Source organism: Typopeltis vanoorti, chromosome 1, assembly GCF_054136105.1.
Source record: "Typopeltis vanoorti isolate ZY-2024b chromosome 1, IOZ_Tvanoo_1.0, whole genome shotgun sequence".
In the NCBI taxonomy this organism is placed as follows: domain Eukaryota; kingdom Metazoa; phylum Arthropoda; class Arachnida; order Uropygi; family Thelyphonidae; genus Typopeltis; species Typopeltis vanoorti.
The window spans coordinates 9401188-9426544 of NC_143549.1; the positions used below are offsets into that span (position 1 = coordinate 9401188).

Sequence of the window (25357 nt, forward strand, 5' to 3'; positions counted from 1 at the left end):
AACTGTCTGTAAGTATAAAGTTGGATTGTGAAGGAGTTTTGGGTGACAGGTGCACATATTTCACTGGATTTTATAGAGAGTGAGAAAAAGAGGGGGAGAGTGTTATTATTGAGGCTACTTCTGATGAATGTTTACCATGAAAATATTTATTATTATCATCATAAACAGACCTCCATGGAGAAATTACAAGAGAATGATTGTGAGAGGTCCTATTCTCGCAGCTTATCATACCTCGACTTAAATTCATTCACTGTCCCTTCACTCATCCCACTCCCAGGCAATGTATTCCAATCACCCATCACACTCCATGCAAAAAATCTACTTCTCACCTCCTTGCTCACACCCACCTTATACAGCTTCCAGGGATGACTTCTCATTCTCCCTTTCTATAGATATTCTATGAAAACTCTCATTCATGCTAATCTGGTAATTACCACCTTATCAACTTATACATCCCATTCATGTCTCCCCTCTTCCTTCTATCCACTAGACTCTGTAATTTGCATTCTCTCAACATATTCCACATTTCAGAGACCAGAAACACCAACGCAGTCGATAGTTTCTGAACCCTCTTCAACCTCTCATCATCCTTTTGAAAACCTGGTGATCAAATTTGTGCGCAGCAATCCATATGCAGCCTGATCAAATTCTTGTACAGTGGAATCAAAACATCCTCATCTAAATGTCAGTGTTCTTCTGCATCATTCCCATACTCAGCTGTGTCATCCTCACAACGTTAGCAGAATGGCCATGAAATTTCAAGTCTCCTTTCCTTTAGTGTTACATGGTGCATTCGTTTTAAACAAATTATGAACTCAACAACCGTGTTATAAATAATTGTTTGAATTTCCCGATGTTTCGACCTTCATATTAAGATCATCATCTGGAGCATACCCATATACAGAGACAAGCTAAATTACATTTCACACAGTATGCTGAAGAGACATTGATCAATGGTTGTTCTGCTGGCCTGACCTCTAGTGAAAATAAAATTACAATAAATAAATGAAATTAAATAAATTAACTACATCAAAGCTATATTCTATTTAAGACAATGTCAGAGAAACATTCTTTCATATAGATAGCATTGTTAAAGTAAAAATTATGTCCTAATTTAACATGACAATTGTTATGATAAATTAAAGGGATATCAGACAAAATAAACATAATACTACAAAAATACAACCTTAAAGCCACCTTTAAACCTCCTGCAAAATTAAAGAACTTACTCAACTCATCCAAAGATCCACTCCTTCTGCTGGCCCACCTTGAAGTATACTATATTCGTTGCACCTGTAATTTGCCCTATATAGGGGAAACGGGATGCACAATTCCTATCAGAAAAAAAGGAACATAAATGACACATTAAATATAACTTTGGTCAAGCTGGTCTTTCTGATCATGCCTTGAATACTTTACCTAGAATTGACTAGAAAAGCACCTGTTATTGACATCACACCAAAACATGGTATGAACATAAATTTAAGTAGTCCTGTGAGATTCTTATTAACCACCATAATCTTAACAATAATGATGGTCTAAAAATCCCAATCATATGGAGGGCACATATTCTACCCACTTAACCTTTCTCCCTAAAAGAGTTGATTATAAATAGGACTATAGGTAATCCAGGATCCTAAATCTAATATAAGAATTGTAATGTTAAATTAGGACATCATTTTTACTGTAACTAAACTATCTTGAAAGAATGTTTCGCTGATGTTGTCTTAAATAGAATATAGCTATGATGTAATTAATTTATTTCATTTATTTATTGTAATTTTATTTTCACTAGAGGTTAGACACATAAAATAACCATTGATCAGATCATTGTCTCTTCAGCATACTGTGAAATGTAATTTAGCTTGTCTCTCTCTCTGTGTGTGTGTGTGTGTGTGTGTGTGTGTGTGTGTGTGTATACTCCTGATAATGACCTTAATATGAAGGTTGAAATGTCTGGAAATTAAAATAATTATTCATAACACAGTTGTAGAGTCCATAATTTGTGTAAAATGAAATTTCAAGTCTCTATTTTCACCATAAAACCACCCTAAATCCTTCATCTCCTCCAAAACATCCTCACCAATCCTATATACTCTGCATCCCATCTTTGATTCCCAAATTTTAAAACCTTACACCTTGTAACATTAAACTAATATCCCCACACACTTACTCATTCAGACTGTCTATTTAGTCTTGGACAGCTACAATATCTGCTGTACTTCCCCAACTTTGCATCATCTGCAAACAAATGTATATCACCATTTAAGCCTTTCCAATGTCACTACATAAAAATTAAACAATAATAGCCCCAACACAGACCCCTGGTTCCACTGTTAACTTTCTTCTTCTGGGATATTACTCTTACATACACAACCTATTGATACCTATCAGACAGCCAATCTCCAGTCCAATCGCTAATCTACTATCCAACCCCATTTGTTCCAATTTAAATACTAGTTTGTATTTTGCAATCTATTAAATGCTTTTACAAAATCGAAATATACTACTGTATATGCACCCCCCCCCCTTTGTGCAATGTATTCATCACCTTGTTCTAATTATTATTATTTTACAGCATCTCCATGGATTCTGGAGACTCAAAATATGAGTTGTAGAGGCCATAATTACAACCATCATACACACAAATCCTATCATATCTCTCCTTAAATTCATTCACCATTAGGAAACTCACAACCAATTCTGGCAATCCATTCCACTTATCACTCCACACAAAACATCTGATATGCACATCCCTACTAACCACACTCTTACGCAACTTCCATGCATGGCCCATAGTTCTCTGACTATTTGTCATATATTGAAAAATTTCACTTGCATCAATTTTATAAAACCCCTTTAATATCTTAAAATTTCTATCTTGTATCATCTTTTCTGCTTATCAACTAAACTTTGTAACCTTCAACCCATCCTCAGAGGGTGTATTCCACAGACCTATCGCCATATTGGTCGCTCATCTCTGAATCCTCTCTACCACCTCCTAGTCCCCAAGAAACCCAGGTGACCAAATCTGTGTGCAGTAGTCAAGATGAGGCCAAATCATACCATATAAAGAGGGATAATAAACTTCCTCATCTTGTGTATATTTCAACATTCAAGTAATTTGTTGAGCTATTTTACCAACTTTTGCAACATGCCAATATGATACACCATGTGCAACCTTTTCAATCCGAAGTGCATAAACTTACATTTTATAACATTAATTTGATAATCATTATCCTTTGTCCACAATGCCAATTTATTTAAATCATCCTGCAGGATATCTACATCACTTTTATCAACTGTTGCCCTTGCATCATCAGCCATCAACTGAATCCTTCTTCTTAGTGTTTGCCCCACTTTAAGGCAGCATTTGCAGTGCACTGCTTCCTCCATCTTGCACTGTTTTGAGGAATTCTACTGTTGCCATTTGCTGAGTGCATGTCATTAGTTAGGCAATCAAGCCAACGTGTCTTTGGTAATCCTCTTGGTCACTGAACTGTCGACATTAAGCCTCATTGCTGATTTTGCCATAGTCTTCATTACTATGTAGCATGTGGCCATGCCATTTTAGGCATGATTCTTGCATCTTTTCTGTTATTAGTGCAACAATGCTAAGGATCTTGCGTATGTTGGTGTTTGGTATTCATTCGAGCCTAGTGATGTCAAGTGTCTATCTCAGCATTCTCATTTCCATGGTATGGAGGATTTGCTCATGTTTCTTTGTTGTTGGCCAGCATTCTACTCTGTACGTGGCTACTAGTCTAATGAGTGTTCTATAGATCTTTGATTTTAAGTATAGCAGAATGGTCTTATCACAAAGAATTCTGATGACTTGTTGCCACTTCATCCAGGCAGCATTGGCTTGGGCTTCAGCATATGTTATATTGCCATCTGAGCTAATTCTGGACACTAGGTATTTGTACTGGTGCATTTGTTTAGCTCCATGCCATCTATTATAAGCATGTCATCAGTTTGGTCACCTCCTTGCATATATTCTGTCTTCTTGGTGACAAGTCTTATTTAAGCAGGTTTTCCATTTCTGCACCAGATGTTGGTACCTTAGGACTGGTTGAGCCTTCCTAATGAGGGATTAAGTATTTTATGACTGTAAATCTGTGTATATTTAGGGGCTGGTTTGCCTGTTCTGAAGGATGAAAAACTCTAGCTCTGTATAAGACTGGCTAACTCACCTTTAGTTGAAAGAGACCAGATAAAGGTTCCTAATGTCATGGTCAGGAATCGAACCCATGTCTTTCCAACCAAAGGGCTTCATCTATATACCAGCTGAGCTATGGAGGCTCATTTGGCAATGTAGTGCTAAGTATTATGTCATCAGCATATAATAGTGTCTAGGGATGTGGCTTCTGATCCTTGGTTACAGTGTCCATACAAAGGATGAAGAGAAGGGGTGTGAGAGGGCAGATCCTTGAACTCCTAGCTTTATTGGGAAGAAGTCAGTTTTCTGCTGCGTAACGTATTGTGCTGGTGATGTTTTGATATAGCATTTTCATGTATTGCACATAGGCTTTGGGTACATCATATTATGTACCCAAAGCCTATGTGCAATATACAATATATAGGCTTTGGATACATAGGCAATGTGTTCTCCATCTCATCCAGATGAGATGGTAGTCCAAGAAACGATGTGCTTCTTCTTTTCTAGATGTTTCTCCATTAAGAGCCGATTATCATGGATCGCATCTGTTTTTCCACAATTTTTAATGATTCCACACTGATATGGTGAGATTTTGATGATGGCTCTAAAGCGAGCATTGAGTTTCTGTTCGAAAATCTTCATTCTATGGCAAAGCATTTGAATTGTTCTGTAGTTTGAGCTGTCACCATGTCCCCTTGCCTTACCAGATGGGAATTGTTATAATGGTTAGCCAGATCGATGGTATTTCATTTATGATCTTGTTAACCAGTCACCATGTCAGCCATTGTGCTCCTCGTACTCAAAGTAGTTTCCAGATTTTAGCTGGTATGTAATCTGGGATGGTGGCCTTGTTGTTTTTCATTTGATTGCCTGCAGTATGTACATCAGTGCTGATAAGGGGCACAGGTCTGAGGACTGCTGTGGCTGTTTGCAATGGTGGGTGTGGGAACTTTTCATTACCGATCTTATCAAAGTAGTTTTGCCAACAATGTAATATATCTTTCGGTGCCTGCAGCATCTTTCCATTTTCATCTTTGATGTTAATAAAGTGGCCTAGGTCTTGTATTGAACATCGCTGCACCCGGGAAAGGTGATATATTTGCTTCTCACCTTCTGATGTGTCCAAATGATCATGTAATAACTGTTGGTAATGCTTGGCTTTGGCAGAGGCAGCCTTTGCTTTTGTTATTATTATTATTATTATGCAGGCCTCCATAGAGTCAAAAGACTCATCATAGGAGGCCTTTCTTAGGAAACACAAAGTTTATCATACCACTCATTGACCGTTCTTGCTCTAACCACTCTCTCAGGCAATGCATTCCAGTTGTTATAGATTTTATGTTTGTGTCTTTCATAATCATCAGTTTCTTGTCATTAGGCCAGGTCTTATAGGCTTTCTTTATCAATTTCATAGTTTGTTGCACTTCAGGGTTCCACCACCAGGTGTGCTTGTCAATGAAACATTGACCAGGTTTCATGATTCCTAGTGCAGCTGCAGTGCTGATCTTAATATGTTCAGCTAAAGTGTTCCAGATGTCATTTGTTGTTTAGTTGAAGTCTGTAGTCAGTGCTTCTTCTAGTGAAGTCCAGCTGGGTTTCATCTTCCATTAATTTTCACCATTTTCTATAATTTGTCTTTATGGTTGGTTTTATACAATGCTGGTGTAGACGGATCCATGTATCTAGTACTAATAAATGTTGTTGGGTAGTTACATTGTCTGATGGGGTGACTTTTATGTGAGTTATCCATTTTGAATCATGCTGATGAACCAACCAATAATCAGTGTGTTTGGCTCAGCCTCCACTAAACAGATTTGCAGCTGCAAAGTCATGAGCTTTGGTACATTCTAGGATATTAATACCTTCCTCATTTTGTATGCTGTATCCTTGTCCACCATTATGCCCTTCACATGTTCAAAGCCATCACTTGTGCAGCCAGTGTGTTCATTTCCTATATCACTAATCTACAAATTAAAGAGTAGTGGTATTATTATAGAGTCTTGTGGCACTCTACTAATCACTCTCATTCTTCTAGATTCCACTCTCTAGCATCTGTTTTTCAGCCATCCTTTATCTCCATGCTATCAGCTTCATATTCTTTCCTATTTGCTCCAAGTTTTGTAGTAGTTTTTCATGCAGTACTCCATCATATATCTTTGCAATACCCAGCAGTATCATGGTGTACCCATTTCCCCATATCTAATTCTGTTGTCAATCTATTATATAACATTAATAAATTAATAAAGCAGGACCTACCATTTACAAAGACATGATGCCCATCATAGAGTATTGGATTCCTATCTACCCACTCACCACTGGATTTTACCTTTAACCACTACTCCTGAGATATTAATTGATCTATAATTTGCTACTGCTGTCTTGGAGCCACCTTTATGTAATGGAACTATCTAATCCTCATTTCACTCCCTTGAAACCTTGCATTTTTTTCTAGTCAAATATCAACTACAGGTTCCTTTCCACATTTTAGGTTTCTGATAGCCTTTTTTTTACCTCTAGTATTGACATAAACTCCTGATTGCATTTCACTTGACTTTCTACCACTGTTCTTTGCTTATTGTTTTATATAAGTGCCTGTAGTGCAGATGTATAGAATTGGAAAAACAAAAGAACATTGTGTACTTCAATTGGAAAAGATCTGAGTTCAATTCTTGTCATGATGTGAGGAATCTTTATATGGACTTTTTCAATTGAAGGTGAATTAGCTGATTTATGTGGCAGTAGGGTTTTTTCTCGTAGAAACTTGAATTTTTCATCCTCTGTACAGACAAATTGGCCATGAGAACATATGCTATTTACACACAAAAAATACTGTTGTTGGTTGGTAGATGACATTGGTGATAGAAGTGTAATTGGAGAATTAAGTATTAGGGGAGATAGTTAGATGTATGTAGTGGAGTAGAGTCAAACAGTAGCACACTCGGAATTTAATCTTGGGGGGGGGGGGGGAGTTGAGTAGACGATTTGAGAATACACACTACGCATCGCATACGACCTATGAGTGAGCAACTGCAATGATCGCTAATTCATAAGTAGTATAGAAACAGAAGACACGACACAACATAAATTTAAAAAAATGAATTTTAATTAGGAAAAGATTTTTGGAAAATTTTCTAGTGTTTTTTTTTCCCTTTTTCTTTGTGTGCCACTGGAGTCGAGCGTCTTTCTATGATGAGTCCTTGGACTCCTTGGAGATCTCACATCATAATAATATGTTAGCAATTTTATCTTCAGCTTTTATATTGCCTTTATCACATCTAATTCCATTCATAGTACTGTTTCCTCCTTGTTGTGAAGGTGCTTAGCCTCCAAAATATTTTGCCACCTCCCTGGTGATTTTCTGCCTTTTGTGTAGCTACTTTTTTTATGAAGTTTAGTTCTCTTACAATTTTGGTTCTTATTTTCAAACTTTCATTTTTTTTTTTTTTTTATTGAATAATATTTGTAAGTCAAGTGTACAAGTTAGCATTAAATGCTGGTTGATTTTAATTTTTTAAAACTTTTCTTATACATATATTGTAACTGGTATTTACTCGGATTGTAAACATTTAAAATCATACCTTTACTGACTAGGAACACTGAGATAAAGTAAGATAAAAACTTTAATAAAAACACAACTAGTTTCGTCGGAATGCCGACTTCTTCAGGTGTACAAATTATCACAAGCTCCCTCTCCAGTCATGTCCTTTTCTCTGCCAACTCTAATTTAGAAGAGTGTCAACACCAGATAGACGGGAATCGTACTACTAATATCCATAAATGCGCTGATGAACTAGAAAAACGCATCTTAGAATCAAAAGAAATAGTTCTATACCCCTCACACATGAATGGCAATTTAAGTTATAGCTTAGCTGACTCACACAGCACAGTAATTCAATTCTGGCGCTCCCGAGATAGTTCCCACTCACTAACGCCTCACGCTAGACCTGCCACGTGGATGCCAGTTCAGATTTGACTGTTGTTATTCCTAACTTTTTTTATGAGAAGTCCATGTTTTATCTTGCCGTTTTCCAGTTTGTGATAATTTGTATGCCTGAAGAAGTCGGCATTCCGATGAAACTAGTTGTGTTTTAAAGTTTTTATCTTGCTTTATCTTGGTGTTCCTAGTCAGTAAAATTATGATTTTTTATATATGTATATACATACAGGAGCCTGTGTAGCCCAGTGGATGTGGCGTTTGCACACCACCGCGCTAGGCCGCACGAAGGAAGTCTTGGTTTCGAGTCTAGTCGGCGACTAGAGGAAATTTTTCTAAGCCTTTTTTCGACCGGTTCCCGAGTTAGTCGATCTCTGGCACGGGCAAGCAGGTTTTTCCTCCCGGAAACTCGGGTTTTTCCTCCCGGAAACTCAAGAAAATCGACCGTAGAACCCACATTATTTCAGACATTAAAAATATATTGTGTTAGGGTTAGAGACCACGAGATGGCGGCACATTTGAGCCGTCTCTCTTCACTGTGTACCGCTTAATTAGTGATAGCCTTGGGCCATCTGTCTCTGATTGGGTACCAGTGGAGATTGAATTGCCCACTCAGTCTCCAAAAGTTAGATAGGGCTAAATGGCCTCGCCTACTCCCGTATATACGGGAATAAAAAGGCGTTAGCTGATTTTTTTTTTTTTTTTTTTTTTAATACATACATACATACTAGAGTGGTCTGAAAAGTTCTTGGTCTAACAATGAAAAAACGAATTTATAATTTCAAAATTATTTTTAGTTTTCAACATAATCTCCCTTAAGACTAATACATTTATTCCAGCAATGCTCCAGCACCATTATCCCATCCCTGTAGTGGTTCTCAGAATCTGCATACCTCTCTACAGCTGCAAACACCTCGTGATTTGAAGAAAAATGGTGACCAGCTAGGAAGAGTTTGTTTTGGGAAGAGATAGAAGTCAAAGGGAGCCAAATCTGGGGAATAGGGTGGATTCCAACAATTCATAGGACAGATCCCTTAATTTTCACATTGTCGAAACACCTTTGTGGGCAGGTGCATTGTCCTGATGAAAGATGACTTTTTTCTTCTACAAACCGGGTCTTTTCTCATGAATTTTTTTGTCTAGTCTGGTTAAAAGATTGGAATAATATTCCCCACTTATTTTCTTACCCTTTTCAAGATAATTAATAAACAAAATGCCTTTAGCATCCCTAAACACCAATGACCTTTCCTGCTGATGGAACTGACTTTGTCTTCTTTGGCACTGAACAGCTGGCTTCTGTCCACTGTTTGGATAATGGTGAATCCTAGTCTCATCCATAGTAATACATCGATGCACAAAATCAGTTTTAGTCTTGTTAAAACACTCCAAGCACTGTTCAGAAATTTTCGTGCGAGTGCGTTTTTGATATGCTGTGAGCAAGCGTGGCATCCATCTTGCGCAAAGTTTTTTCATGTGCAATTCTTCATGCAAAATATATCCTACACGTTCTTTTGAAATGCCTATAGTCTCGGCAGTTTCATGCACTTTAACTGGCCGGTCATCCAATACCATATTGTGCGCTTGATCAATGTGTTATTACACTTTTTTGGATGTCCTTCACGTGGATCATCATCTTCAAGGCTGGTGCGGCCATGTTTAATCTCGGCAGCCCATTTCTTAATTGTTGAAAATGAAGGGGACGAGTGCCCATGAACTTTTCTGAACTTCGAATGAATTTCTTTTGACGTTAAACCTTCTTTTACAAAGAATTTTATAACCGCACGATACTCATCAAGCTTATCCATTCCAAGGGATACAGACAACACTTTTGCTTCAGACAGCTGTATAAAACAAACTACTTCGCAGAATGACATGCAATTTCACACGGATACTTATGACAGATGTCTCAACTTAGAAAAAAAATCTTGCCGACAATGTCAACATGTATGGTCGAGGCCGAGAGCTTTTCAGACCACCCTCGTACATCATTCAGGTAGAGATAATGCAGTAATAGGGATGATATCAAAACAAAGATAAGTCGTATAAAATATTAGCGAATCATGATGAGAATGAGGTTGTGGGATTAGATGGGCTATCAGTTTGCATACTATGAGAACATGCTAGAAAACTGATGATGCCTTTCACCAGATTATTTAATTTGAGTTTCAGCTCTGTCTATCAGAGCTTAAAGTCAAACCACTTTTGCTTCCATAAATTTTTCCCCTATAAACTTGATAGAATGACCTGTAATTTCACATGAACGCTTATGACAGATGTATCAACTTAGGAAAAAAAAAAGCATGCCGATAGCATTGCCATCTATGGTTGAGGCCAAGAACTTTTCAGACCACCCTCGTATGTGTGTGTGTATATATATATATAATATTCAAGATACCAAGTAATTTTATATAAACTTGGTTTTCAATCCTATTTCCCAACTAAGCAAACAGACAAGTAGGACAAGTTTGCACCTGCACGTAGTGCAAGTCTTAAGCAACTCGTGGTAATGTAGTACCAGTCTAAGGTAACTCATGGTAAAGGTGGATTAAGATCCGATCACTTTCCTTAGTATTTTTCCCCTAATGTAAAGCACATCCCCTTGCAGAGATGTATGATCACTATCCATACCAGTTTCGACCTTTATTCAGGTCTTGTTAGTGGGAGCCAGACCTGAAAATGCTAAGGTTGAAGTAATGCAGAACTTATGAATTTTACCTAAACAAGTTGCCACAAGGTGCTTTGACCTTATTAAATAAAATCTCAGGATGAGAGATAGACGTAGAAAGTTTTTTAACTTGGGTATATTATGTATTTAAGATGCAAAGTAATTTTATATAAACTTGGTTTTTAATTCTGTTTCCCAAGTAAGCTAACAGACAAGTAGTGGAAGTTTGCACCTGACCATTGCCTTTAATGCATACCATCATATATCTCTGCAAGGGAATGTGCTTTACATTAGGGGAAAAATACTAAGGAAAGTGATTGGAGCTTAATCCACCTTTACCATGAGTTACCTCAGACTGGCACTACGTGCAGGTGCAAACTTGACCTACTAGTCTGTTTGCTTATTTGGGAAACAGGATTAAAAAGTAAGTTTATATAAAATCACTTTTGTGATAAAAATACATAATATACCCAAGTTAAAAAAACTTTCTACATATATATTTAAAACTAATTGGCAAACACTTCTAGTTTTAAACCCTGTATACTCTTGTAACACCTGATATAGCATAAAGATGTCATAAGAGAATCAATAAGACCTTTCCTTTTTCCCCCCTTGCATCATTTCTCAATATGAATTTGTGCATATTTTTATGTTAAAACATGGTGTTAACCATCTTTTAACATAAGAGTGCTTCATGTCCTGAATAGAACAGAGTAATAACAGTTGTGATATATGGAGGTTTTGATAATCTGTGAAGTGCAAGATACAACAAGAGGAGTGCTCGGTTGGAGGCTTACACTGTCTAGTTATTAGAGGAGTGTTTATTGGAAATTAAGTGAGATGGAGTGAATGAGACGATTGTGATGGTGGATTCAAATAACTTCAGAGGCAGTGTGAATTGGGCATCAAGAGATCCGAGGTTCATGCTTGAGGTTGTACAACAGAGAGGGACAATAATAGTGTGTTACCCAGTTATTATTACTATTACATAGCATCTCCAGGGAGTCCAAAGACTCATCGAGGGAGGGCACCTACTCTACAACTCTCCGTCTTCCCCACTCAATCTACCAACTACAGCGAACCGCATCATCTACAGCAGCATTTCCCAAACTATGTTCCACAGAACACTGGTGTTCTGCAGAAAGTTAATGTGTTCCTTGAAAAATTATAAAAATTAATATGAACCTGGAATGGTTTTAAATACTGCGACAAATTCAAACATGTTTGCAAATCAGGTGCTCCTCTCTTTGCATGTGGATTGTGCTTAAGGTCAGCATGTGCTGGCTTTGACTCAGCCGTACACGGTTGTTGACAACTCCAAGTGCGAGTGAAGTCGGGAGGTATCTATTCTAGGAAATGTGCAGTCACAAGTAAGGTCAATGTGATGTGATGCGGCCCGACACGCTTGTAGTGTACGATGTTGCATTTTTGCGATGCCAACTGCTACGGCGATAGTGTACGCTTAGCTTTACATTGAATACGAGTCCGATGATGCTCAACTCTAACCAAGGTGTTCCATGAAAATTTCAGGATTTGTGAAGTGTTCCGTCATAGGAAAAGTTTGAGAAACCCTGATCTACACCAATGCCATCTACTGCCCACCACTATCACCACTAGTATTTTCAGAGACAATCGCAAACATCCATGCCCATGGTGGGATTCGAACCCACAGCCTTTTGGCTGGAGAGTGGATATGCTAATCACTCAGCCAACCAGGTCAGCCATTATGTGGGTGCTTGGAATGCATTTGAAGACAGAAAGGAACTGTAAGAATTAGATGACTTTCATTTGAATAAGGAAAGACATAGGCATCAGGAAAGAATCTTGTTCTCTGAACAAGTGAGACCAGGGCAGGGAAACTAGAATTATCAGAGGATGGGAATGGTAGCTCAGGGAAGTGAGAACAAATCGTGTGATGCAGATTCTAGATCCAGTGAAGTCTGGAAAGAATAATGATGGGTAACACATTGATGATTCTTTTTTTTTTACTAATGCTAAGAGTATCAAGAATAAAGGAGATGGCACTAATAGCCTCAGCCTGTCCTAAGGGTCAGATTATTGAGATCAGTGAGATATGGTTGATGGAAGATGACATACTGATAAGAATAGAAGTAGCAGGGTATAGCATATTTCAGCAGAATAGGAAAAGCAAAGTAAGTTGCAACATCTAACTGGTAATAAGGAACGAGTTGTGTCCTCTCAGAGTGAATGATTTCAAGGGCAATCCCAAGCTTTTGTGAGACATATAGGGTGAGGTGGACTGCACAGAATGTTCAGTGGTATGTTGCTATAAGCCAGGGAATATAAATGGGTGAAGAGCAGGAGATGTTTAGGCAGTTAAGCATGGTGAGTGCAAAAAAAAAAAATTGTTATGGGAGCTTTTAACTACAGTAGTATAAACTGAGAAGAGGAAACTGCACAAAGTTGTAGTAGTAAGGAAATGTAATTACTGAAATTAATCAGGGACAAACATGTAGTAGAAAGAACATGCGGTTCAAGAGTTTTGAATTTTGTCATAGCATCATAACATCTGATTGTAACTAAGATGGCATCTTTGCCACTGGTTGGAGAGTGTGACCATGTAACTTTGACTTGGAGAATGAAAACACATGCAAGAGTATCAAAGAGAAGGGAATGTATGTGGAATTATAAGTCAGGTGGTTATAATCATCTTAGAAATTGGATTGGGGCCATTTCATGAATGGAGGAATTGGAATGGTGATATATCATCAGTATTTGAGAACTGGCAAAGACATATTTATTATCAGCAATGGCAAGTTTTATACTTTGAGCAAAAAAGAGAACACAATTTGGTGCAAAATGGATGCAAACAAAATAATAGCAGGAACTGCAGGTGAATAAGAGATTTTAGAAGAGATATAAGAGGGGATGGAGAGCAGATGCATGAAGAATATAATACTCAGGCCAGGAGAGTGACTAGTATGGTAAGGAAGGTGAAACTAGAATTTGAGAAGAGATTGGCCCTCAAGATCCAAAGAAAATGTTAAAGAATACTTTCATTATGTGGCCAGTAGGAGGAGGAATGATTATTGGAGAATGGCATTGTCACACAAAGATGGTAGTATTGTGACTGATGCATAAGACTCGGTGGAATTGTTCAGTTAACACCTTTTTAAGATATTTTGTCCTGGAGGATTAGGTTTTACTAGATGGATTTGGCAAGTTCAAGGTTTTGAAGTGCAAGAGAATATTTTTCAAATACTGAGTAATCTGGGTGTCAATAAAGTAATAGGACTGGATGGGGGTTTACCATGGGTTTTCAGAGAATGCACTAAAGAACTGACAGGTCTATTGACCTGGTTCTTCAATGAATGTTAGGACACAGGAAAGATGCCCAAGGAGTGGAGGAGGGTAAGATAGTGTTATTACATAAGGGCAATAGTAGAATAAAAATGCCAAACTATAGACCAGTCTTTAGTTCATCAGTAGTTAAGTTTTTGGAGAAATTAGTGAGATTGTATATTGCACTAGGTAGATGAAAGAACTCCCCAGTGTCAACTCTGTAACTAGCTCTCAGCAGTTAAGTCTTCTATCTACCAAATTCTGTAGTCCACATTCCCTCAGCCTATCTTCATAACTTTAGACAGTTCTGATACCATCTTTGTTATCTGTTTCTGCACTCTTTCCATGGTTAATTTATCCCCTTCAAATCCTGCAGACCAAATTTGGGCATAACAGTCCAAGTGTGGTCTGATAAGGGCTTTATAAAGTGGAATGACAACTCTTATCTCTGCAGGTTAGTATCCTTCTCTGTATTGCAGTCCTCTGAGAATGTCTTTCACCACTTTGCAATATGGCTCCTAAACTTCAAGTTTCTATCAATCATCTCTTTAAGGTCTCTTGTCTCCTTCACTTCCTTTAGTACAGTTACTCCAACAGAGTATAAAGCCTCCCATCAAAAGATCCCAAACTTCAACCCTTACATTTACTTGCATTAAACTGATATCCTCATTTATTTGCACTTCTGTCCAACTTATTGAAATCCTCCTGAAGAGTTACCTCATCAGCATTATTACTAATAACCTTAGCCAAGCTTCACATTATCTGCAAACAACTGAATACCCTCTGTATTCCTTGCAATCCATTGAGACAATGTCATTGATATAATGCCTCCTTATGCCACTTCCTGATACACAACTCTCTGCTATCTATCAAAGTCAATATGCAACTAATTTCTCATATAAACCCTCGTGATGTAACTTAAATATCAGCTATCATGTAGCACCCTCTGAGGAACTGTATGCAAGAGACAACTTACTTGGAGGTAAGTTGTCTCTTGAGAAAGGCTGTAGATATCTGGAGAGAATGCTGTTCTCTGAACAATGCAGGGAAAGTAAAATTATCAGAGAAATTTCTGGTAGCAGGGGTACCTCTTGTGAGAATAGATGCTTGGGAGAAGGGGGGGGATACATCAGGTAATGCTGAATCCAGTGGAGTCTGGAGGGATAATGATAGGTATAGAAACAGTGACAGTGCCCTTGATTCTTTTACTAATGCCAGGAGTACCTTGAATAACAGAGATGAATTGATGGCACTGATAGCATCAGCCTGTCCAAAGATTATTGGGATCTCTGAGACATAGTTGATGGAAGATGATATTCTGACAGGAATAGAAGTAGGAGCGTGTAGCATTTTTTGACAGGATAAGAAGGGAAAACATGGTGATGGAGTACTGTTAATGATAAGTGACTTATGTCCTCTCAGAGTGGAAGATTTGGAGGGCAATGGCACTAATTGTTTTGAAAGCATATGGTGTTAAGTAGAGATGGGCAAGACAGGATATTTAGTGGGGTGTTCATACAAGCCAGGGAGTATAGAGGATGAAGAGAAGGAGATGTTTAGGCAGTTGAGGTCGACAAGTGTAAGAAGAATGATTGTTATGGGAGATTTTAACTACAGCAGTATAAATTGGGAAGAAGAAACTGCATGCAGTAATAACAGAATGAAATTTCTGGAATTCTTGAGGGATAAATGTCTTAGGCAACATGCAGTAGAAGGAACACAGGGTTCAAGAGTTTTAGATTTGGTCATAGCATGAGAAGAGCTGATTATAACTAAGGTGGCATCTCTGTCCCAGTTGAAGAGAGTGAACGTGTGGTTTTGACTTGGAAGTCTTAGATATCGACTTGGGGCAGTTCCACTGAGAGAGAAATTAGAAGAACAAGATATCATTAATGCTTGGGAACTAGTGAAGGAATATTTATTAGCAGCAATAGCAAGCTGTATACTGTGATTGAAGAAGATAACACAATTTGGTGTAGAATGGATGACAAGCAACATCAAACAGGAACTGCAGGTAAAAAAGAAGTTATGGAAGAGATGTAAGGAAGGTGGTGGCATGGAGCAGATGCATGAAGAAACATAAGACTCAGGCCAGGAGAATGACTAGTATGGTAAGAAAATCCTAAGGAATTTTTTTTTGCTGTGACAAGTAGGAGGAGAATTGATTGTGGAAGTATGTCACTGTTCGATAAAAATAGGAATAGTGACTGCTGCAAAGGACATAGTGGAGTTGTTAAATGAACACTTAATGGGGTATTTCATCCTGGAGAAGTGGGATTTAATATTAGAGGGGTAGGGAAGGTTTGAGGTTTAGAGGTGCAAGAAGAGAGTGCGTTTCAAAAACTGAGTTCTCTGGATGTCATCAATAAAGCATGGACTGAATGGAATTTTGCAACAGGTTTTGAAAAATGTGCTAAAGAACTGACAGCTCTGTTGGCCTGCATTTTCAATGAATCTCTGGCCATGGGAAAGGAACTCGATGAATGGAAGGAGGGTAAGATAGCATCACTGCATAAGGGTGGTAGCAGACTGGAAGTGTCAAACTATAGATCAGTTTGTATTTTATCAGTAGTTATTAAGATCTTGGAGAAATTAGTGAGGGATCATATACAGCATCAGGAAAATAAGGGTAATGTTATTTATGAGAATCAGTGTGGATTTGTGAAGGGGTGCGCTTCTTTTAGTAATCTGACTGCCTTTATAAAGTGACAAGAACAGTTGATGAGGGAAACACATATGGCTGCCATTTTTTTGGACCCACCTTACTAAGGCATTTGACAGGGTACATGATAAGCTGATATTTAAGTTGTAGTACATGGGTTTAGATATCAGGTTAGTGAACAGGATTCAGGATTGGCTATCTCATAAGTATCAGAGAATTGTGTATGCAAGAGCAGTATCAAGGGGGCAGAAGGTTACAAGTGAGGTCCAACAGGGCTCAGTACTGGGACGTGTATTTTTTAACCTTTACATCAATGACATTGTCAGTGGAATGCAGGGGGGTGATATTGTTGTTTGCAGATGATGTGGAGCTGGGAAGGGTTATTAGTAATAGTGCAGATGTAGCAGTCCTGCAAGAGGATTTGAATAAACTGGACAGATGGGCAAATAAATGGGGATATCAATTTCATGCAGGTAAATGTCAAGTCTTGAAGTTTGGGAAATACTGATGAGAGGCTGCATACTCTGTTGGAGGAACTGTACTGGAGGAAGTAGGGAAGGAAAGGGATCTGGGAGTGATAACTGATAGAGGCCTGAATTTCAGGAAATTGCTGCAATAATTAGGACACTGACCAGCAGAGATAGAAGAGTTGTGGTTCCATTGTAGAAAGTCCTGATCATCCACATGGATTATTGTTCTTATATTTAGTCACCAGGACTTGAAGGGAATAAATTAATCTTAGACATTGTACATTCCTGATATCATTTTTGTTATCTGTCTTGGAATACTGTCTAAGATTAATTTATCCCCTTCAAGTCCTAGTGACCAAATTAGTAGTTATGAGTATATACTATGAAGCCATGCAGACTGCAGAATTTCATCATTAGAAGGAGAAGAGGTAATTTTAAACTTATGAAAGATATTTAGAGTTGAATGGGGAATTCTGGGGAAAAATGTACACTGGGGAATTCTTTTGTATGCTAGATGAAAAGGACGGGGCAAGAACAAGGGATCATCACTGGAAGTTACAAATGGAGGTGGTAAGACTTCCATTTGTAACTGGATCTGATGCATTTAGGATCCATTGCAGAGTGGTGAAGGTGACTTAGAGGATTGCTGCAATACTGAGAAGGACACTGACTAACAGTGATAAAAGAGTTATGACTCTAAAGCTCTGATCAGATGATCACTCCTGGACTATTGTTCTCAGGTTTGGTCCCCAGGATTTGAAGAGAATAACTTAATCCTGGAATTAAGTTATTCTCCTGCAGACTGCAGACCAGGGTTGGATAACTAAAATGATAACAGGACTGTACAATGTTAGTCATGAGGATAGACTGAGGGAATGTGGATTGCAGAGTTTCATTAATAGAAGAAAGGTTTAAATATCTCAATCCTATCATTGATAGGATTGAGATATTTAAAAGATCTTGAGGAAAAGAGGCCATCACTGGAAGTTGCAAAAGGAATTATGAACAAGAGGGTTGACAGTGGTTCCTTTACAGTTGAGGGTAGTTGAATCATGGAATTCATTGCTGATAAAGCAATCAGAGCACAGATGGTGAATGAGTTCAAGGTGTGGTATAATAGACTGTTGCCTAGGTTGGGCCTACCACAATAGATTTTGCGACTCATAATGATAACAATAATAATAAGCCATTTACCATCATCATTAATTATTATTATTTGGGCATCCATGGAGTCAAAAGACTCATCGTGGGAGGTTCATAGGAAACACAGTCTATCATGCCACTCATTGACCATTCTTCCTCTAATCACTCTCTCAGGCAATGCATTCCAAGGTTCAGTCACCCTCCATGCACAACCACTCCTCGTCCTCTTGCTCACAGCTTCCTTTCTTAACTTCCAGGGATGGCCCCTTGTCATCGCTCCTTCCTGCCATTCTATGAAGTGAAATAACTCCCCAATGTCTACCCTGTAACTGCCTCTCAACACTTTAAAAGTCTCGATCACATCACCTCTCCTTCTATCTACCAAACTCTGCAGTCCATATTCCCTCAGTCGATCCTCATAACTGACATTGTACAGGCCTGAAACCATCTTTGTTATCTGCCTCTGTACCCTTTCCACAGTTAATTATCCCCTTCAAATCCTGCAGACCAAATTTGAGATTAATAGTCTAAGTGTAGTCTGATGAGGGTCTTATACAATGGAATGATAACTCTTTTATCTCTGCAGATCAGCATCCTTCTCAGTGTTGCAGCAATCCTCTGGGTTTCCTTCACCACATTTGCAATATGCTCCCTGAATTTGTTTTCTATCAATCATCACCCCCAGATCTCTTGTCTTCCTTCAGTATAGCTTCTCCAATTGAATATGCATCCTCAAATCAATGGATCCCAAACTTCAAGACGACATTTTCTTGCATTAAACCGACACCCCCATTCATTTGGCTATCTGTCTAGTTTATTCAAATCCTCTTGCAGGGCTGCCACATCTGTACTATTGCCGATAACCCTTCCCAGCTTCACATCATCTGCAAACAACTGAATACCCCCTTGTAATCTATTGACAATGCATTTATGATATAAAGGTTAAACAATACAGGTCCAAGTACTGAGCCCCGTGGAACCCCGCTTGTACCCTTCTGCTTCCTTGATATTGCCCCACCATACACTACTCTGTGATACCTATCAGACAGCCATTCCTGAATCTATTTGACTAACCTGACATTTAAATCCATGTGCTGCAACTTAAATATCGGCTTATGTGGCACCCTGTCAAATACTTTTGCAAAATCCAAAAAAATGGCAGTATATGCCTTTCCCTCATCAACTGCTCTTGTCACTTTATCATAAAAGGTAATCATGTTACTAAAGCAATCCTTAAAAAAAATCTATGCTGGTTCTCACAGATAACATTACCCTTATCTGCCCAATGCTATATATAGTCCCTCACTAATTTCTCCAAGACCTTAACAACCACTCATGAAACACAAACTGGCCTATAATTAGACACTTCAAGCCTGCTACCATCCTTGTACAGTAGCACTATCATACCTTGCTTCCATTCCTTCGGTACCTTTCCCACAGCTAGACTTTTATTGAAGAGCCAGGTCATCAGAGCTGTCTATTCTTTAGCACATTCTCTCAAAATCTGTGGTGAAATATCATCCAGTCCCACAGCTTTACTGATATCCAGCATACTCAGTATTTGGAACACACTCTCCTCTTGTACCTCACCCTGAACCTTCCCTATCCCTCTAGTATCAACCTTCTTCTGCAGGATGAAATACTCCAATAGAGTGTTCATTGAACAACTCCACTATGTCCTCTGCATCAGTCACTCTATTCCCATTTTTATCCTGCAGTGTCATTCTTCCACAATCATTTCTTCTCCTACTGGTCATATGACTAAAAAATTTCCTAAGGTTTTCTTTGAATCTTAGTGCCAATCTCTTCTCATATTCCAGTTTTGCCTTCCTCACCATACTAGTTAACTATCCTGGCCTGCGTCTTATATTCTTCTCTTCTATCATTCCCAAAACTCTCTTACTCTGATTTGCCTTGCATTCATATCTTCCATTCTCCTAATTTCATCTTGTTCACAAGACATTCCACCTCCTCTCTGCAAGTTTAGTCACTTTTACTTGCTATTCATTCTCCCAATCAAGACCATCTCTGAAACTTCAGTCATTGAAGCATTTCACACTCCCGACTCTTATTTTCTCATTCATGTTTTGCTTGTCTTTCTCTCCTATCATACATTACTCTCTCATTTCCTGTCCCTGATGCAACTAAGTTGGTTATTCAAATATTTAATTCACTAAATTCCTCCCATTGCCTACATTTTGTGCATATACACAATTCCCCTTATCTCACCCGCCACATGTCAAATTCCCGGGACGCATACATGCCGCAAGCACTGCATGCCACAAAGTCCTTTATTATGTTATGTATAATAGAGTTCTTAAATGGCAGAGTATTTGTTGACATGCCATTTGTGATTGCAGCTGCGGCCTCCATCATTTCTTACTGCTAAGGAACTACTAAACTAGATGCTATATATATATAATATATATATATATATATATATATATATATATATATATATATATAAATGCTAAATACATAATGATTCAATAGATACAAATAAGTTTCATTGTCCAATTCCCTATTTTGAAGTAAGTCTCCATAACTTTTTTAAATTGGCTGTCAATCAAGATGTTTGTCTCATGTTTGGTATTTAATGCCCTCACTGTTGCTTGAATTGAACATCCTATATTTACTGTTTAGCAGGAGCTTACCTCTAATAATAATAACTACAGTCTCCTTTATCTCAGTAACACAAATTATTCCAACATAGTATTTCTTTTGTCTTCTGCTAGTCAATTTCTTTCCTTCCAATATCCCCTTATAACGATGCTTCCTACCTGCAATTCTTTTGACATTTTGCCAGACGAATTGAAGGTGATATGATTTTGCCAGAGAACTAGGGCAAAAACAGCTGTGACTTGGGAAGATTTTTGCATGCAATGGGCAACATTTCAGCCAACATGAAATTTCATCTTGTTGTATCATCATGTTTGGTTGACTTGGTGAAAAATTGCTAGCCCATTCTTGTTCCTTTGGTACCCAGTGATACCAATTAAGTGGACACCTCATGTGAAGATGAGATTGGATGTTAGGTTAGAAGTCACTGTTGGCTTCTTGCGTTCCTTAACCACACAATTGGCCAAGACATCTATGGATATCAAGGTTATCATGGATGCAAAGTGCATATTAAAATTGTAATACCTTATATGATGGATACGAAACTTATGAGGATCTGTGTTTCATCCATAATGACCGGTTAGGTGGTTAAAGGCTATGTGGCAGTATCCTTCCATTAATCTGACTTTTTCTTATGCAATCCCTATGCCTTATTATATATTGCCTCAAAAGCAAGCTGAGTAGTTTAGAACATTAGAAATAGAATAACAATTAAAAATTCAGAAATTTTAGCATTATTTTCATTTCAAAATAGGATTTTCTTAAGAAACATTTTATTGGGTTTTCAACATTAGAATGAAAACCATTTACATTTATCACCTGAAGATTTTTACATACATTTATTTGCATAATGGTTTGATACATAAGCTATTGGTTGGTGTGTGTGGAGTGTTATCTGCTTGACCAAATAGAAAAAAAAATATTAAAAAAAATTAAATGTAATTTGCTGTGGTTTGATAATTGAGTGAGATTATGCATCATGTAATGATTCAGTATTTATTTGTATATCCTTTAAACAGTATTTTTCCATCAAATTTATTTTTCCCTTTTTCTTTTTTCTAGTCTGTTCAATGGATACAAACATTGCACCAAAACTGCCGTTCTTGCCAAATGCAGTGCTGAGGCAGCAGAATTGGGTGAGCAGATTGTGGAAAAAGCAGGAGGACCTATGATATCCCGCTGTGCTGAATATCAACATGATTCAGTTCATTGTAACTCATCAGGCCATGTAATGGTGCAATTCCTATTGCTAGTGCTATTACTATTGGGGCAATATCTGTTGAGAGGAATCCGATTCTGATACCTGTTAGTGCCAACAGAACTTGCTTTCTCATCTATAGTTGAAAACTGCAGACACTTCAATCCATCCAGAGTGAAATATTGTTATACTCTCCTGCTGGAGGGTAACAATGGAACTGAGCACTTCATCATTTAGACAGATTTTAATAAGGCAAGTGCTTCCAGACAAGTCTTAGGATCTGAGTGTATAGGTGGATCTACTTTATATATAAGTGGTACCACTCCATTCCAGTTTATACTTTTTGTTTTCTTGTTTATCTTTTTAAATTCTATTGAATCTGTTAATTTTGACTAGTTTATTTCTCAACTTGAGACTTCAGTGGTCTTCCCAGTTTGTAACAAAAACTATTCCAGTTGCTGAGTTGAATATTAAGGGTAATATACCATCATTTTGATCTGGTACTTCATCCCAGAACATCTCATTCCCAACTTAAGAGTATCATACTGGCTCCAAGTGGATGGTTAATGTCTTGTTGTTTGTTAGTTTCTCTGGAGAACCATTTACTCTTGATAGTCAAGCTGTGCAACTCTGTATGAATTTTAAAACCTTAAACTCGCATGACATCAAGAAGATCATGAAAAGGATTAGTCCCAAATCCTTCATTTTCTCTTTATTATGCCTTAGTCTTGTTGCTGTAGTGACACATGTTTAAACTATCATAACAGCATACTCTAAGACTCAAGAACTTATCAGCTAACACTTTTTGTAAAAGTGAAATATCAACTTTGTTACATCCACATCTTTATTGGTGCAAGTAGTCTGAATATAAGAAAGGCTAACTTCCTTCTCCTAGGATATAATGCCTGGGTGCAATTCTAACATATAACATAATACATTGCAATCTGAGATTGGCAACATTCTGTAATCTTTCTTCATGCATTTTAGCATATTTACAGCAATTCTCTTTTCAAGTTTTTGTTTCTTCAGGAAAATGTAATTTTTCCTCTACAACAACAGATAAGCAAAGATTTTAAAACATGTAACTTACAGATAATATATAAAATTCAAGGATGATGGGAAATGGCTGTAATGTTAATTTTAAATTTACCACTAACTAATTATTTCTGAAACAAAATATTTCATGTGGCTCCTGATATCTGATACTACTATTAGATAATTTGCTATTTCCTTATAGTATTTAAAAATTGCTTACATTAGTACTTAAGGCAAGCAGATATATTAAGATGTTACACCACTTTATTTTAATATTAAAATTCTTAAATTAAAAAAGTATTGTAGTATGCATAAATGCATTTAATTTTTTTTTATTTACTAAAATATATTTATAATCTTCATTATGTAATACAATTTTTTTTCTCAAAAATCAATGGGGACCAAAAACTTAAATAGGGGGGACCAAAAACTTAAATAGAGGGACCATTGAATGTGTTAAATATGCCTTTAACAATACCTTGTGACCTGGGTTATTTTGGGGAATGTGCCAGGGATAATTCAGTTTCTGCAACTTTACAGTGTGGCATACGATTGCATTCAAATATCTCAGCTGCATCTATTTTAGAAATTTACCATTCCTTAACTTTGTATTTCTAAAACTCAATAATTAAATGCCTTGTCATACATTTGATTTTAAATTCATATTCAGTTACATTAAATATTTTATAATAACAAGTGGAAAATTTCTGTTCATATATTATCATGTGCTATCAGCCATCTGAAGACTACAATTGAGCTGATTGGCACAGTCAGATTGCTGAATGAAATTAGGCAATTTGAAGCATAACAGCTGACAGAATTTTAATTCTGTCAGTATTCAGGTTCATTCTTTTTCTCAAAAGCGGAGTTGTTGACTGTCTTCAATATTAAGAAATAAGCAGTTGGCATTCCAGTCTCAATGTATGATGAAATAGTTGCATATAATATAAGCTATCTGAAAAAAGAGAATAGCTGTTCCTCTTAGGAGGTGGTTTTGAGATTCAAATAAAGTGGCTATATAATTTTGATAGTGTTCTGTATTCTGTTGCATTGGCAGTGCAACAACTACAAATATTCAGAACATGTCTATTGCTTCAGAAGAATGTTTTTGTGACTCTGAATGCCTTGGAACAATGTTACTGTATTAATACTTAGCTTGTTTTTGTTTCCTTTGTAATCAAATACAAGAAGAAAATTTGTATTTTGTTATCATTGAATGTAACTGTTTGTTTCCTATTAAAATAAAAACAAACTGACTGTTTTATTTCTCATAGTAGAAGTGGTGTTTGCACTCTTCACTGCTAAACCGTCCCAAGATAGACCTTGAGTTCAAGTCACTGACTACAGGAACTTTAATTAAAAATTTTGCGTTGGATATGTGGCGGATGAGAGAAGGAGGAGTGTGTATATGTGCAAGACGTAGGCAATGGAGGAACTTAGTGACTTTGATATTATGATAACCAGCCTCGTTGCAGCAAGGCTGGAGAATCTCAAGAGACGAGTAGTGTGGTAGAAGGTGAGAATAATGAGCGAAATATGAATGAAAAATAAAGACTGGGGAGTGTGGATGGCTTGAATGATTATGAAGTTTTTGGAGATGGTAGTGATTTGGAGGATGAATGGCGAGATAGCTTGTAGAGAGAGAGAGAGATAGATGAGCTGAAAGAGGAGGTGGAATATCTCAGAAATGAGATGAACTGTATGAAAGATGAGATTAGGCAAATGGAAGAGATGAATGCAAGATGAAGGGGAGAGAGAGAGAGAAAAAGTTAGTTAATGAATGATAAAAGAGGAGAGAATAGAAACAGAAGAGAGAGAAAGAGAGAGGTATGTGGAATGATAGAAGAGGAGAGAATGGATACAGTCAGAAAGAAAGAATGAAAAGAATGTGAGGGAGTGCTAGAACCAGTGCTAATGCCAGGACAGCAAGTAATAGGGGAACACAGTGAAAGAGTTAGAGGAGAGAGTGAGGGATGCAGGTGAGCAATCAAAGAACAGAGTGGTAAGAGCTGTGATGTATTTGGACTCGAGCAAGATAGGATGCCCGAGGAGTGTACCTGAAGTAACGATAGAAAGTGTGGCTATGGCAATTATGTGGGGTGAAAAGGTGGATGAGATGATTATGATGGTGGGCACAAAAGACTTGAGAGGCAATGTAAATCAGGTGGC

The 25357-nt window shown here is 37.5% G+C and overlaps 1 protein-coding gene across 1 annotated transcript in view; it reads left to right on the forward strand.

Annotated features, from left to right (window-relative positions):
• LOC150109770 (uncharacterized) overlaps window positions 1–24429 on the forward strand; it is a 149571-nt gene extending 125142 nt beyond the window's left edge. Inside the window, exon 5 of the mRNA XM_090409124.1 lies at window positions 22018–24429. Coding sequence (XP_090265250.1) covers window positions 22018–22255 — 238 coding nt within the window. The 3' untranslated portion in view covers window positions 22256–24429. The remainder of the gene's footprint in view (window positions 1–22017) is intronic.
• The last annotated feature ends 928 nt before the right edge of the window (window positions 24430–25357 follow it).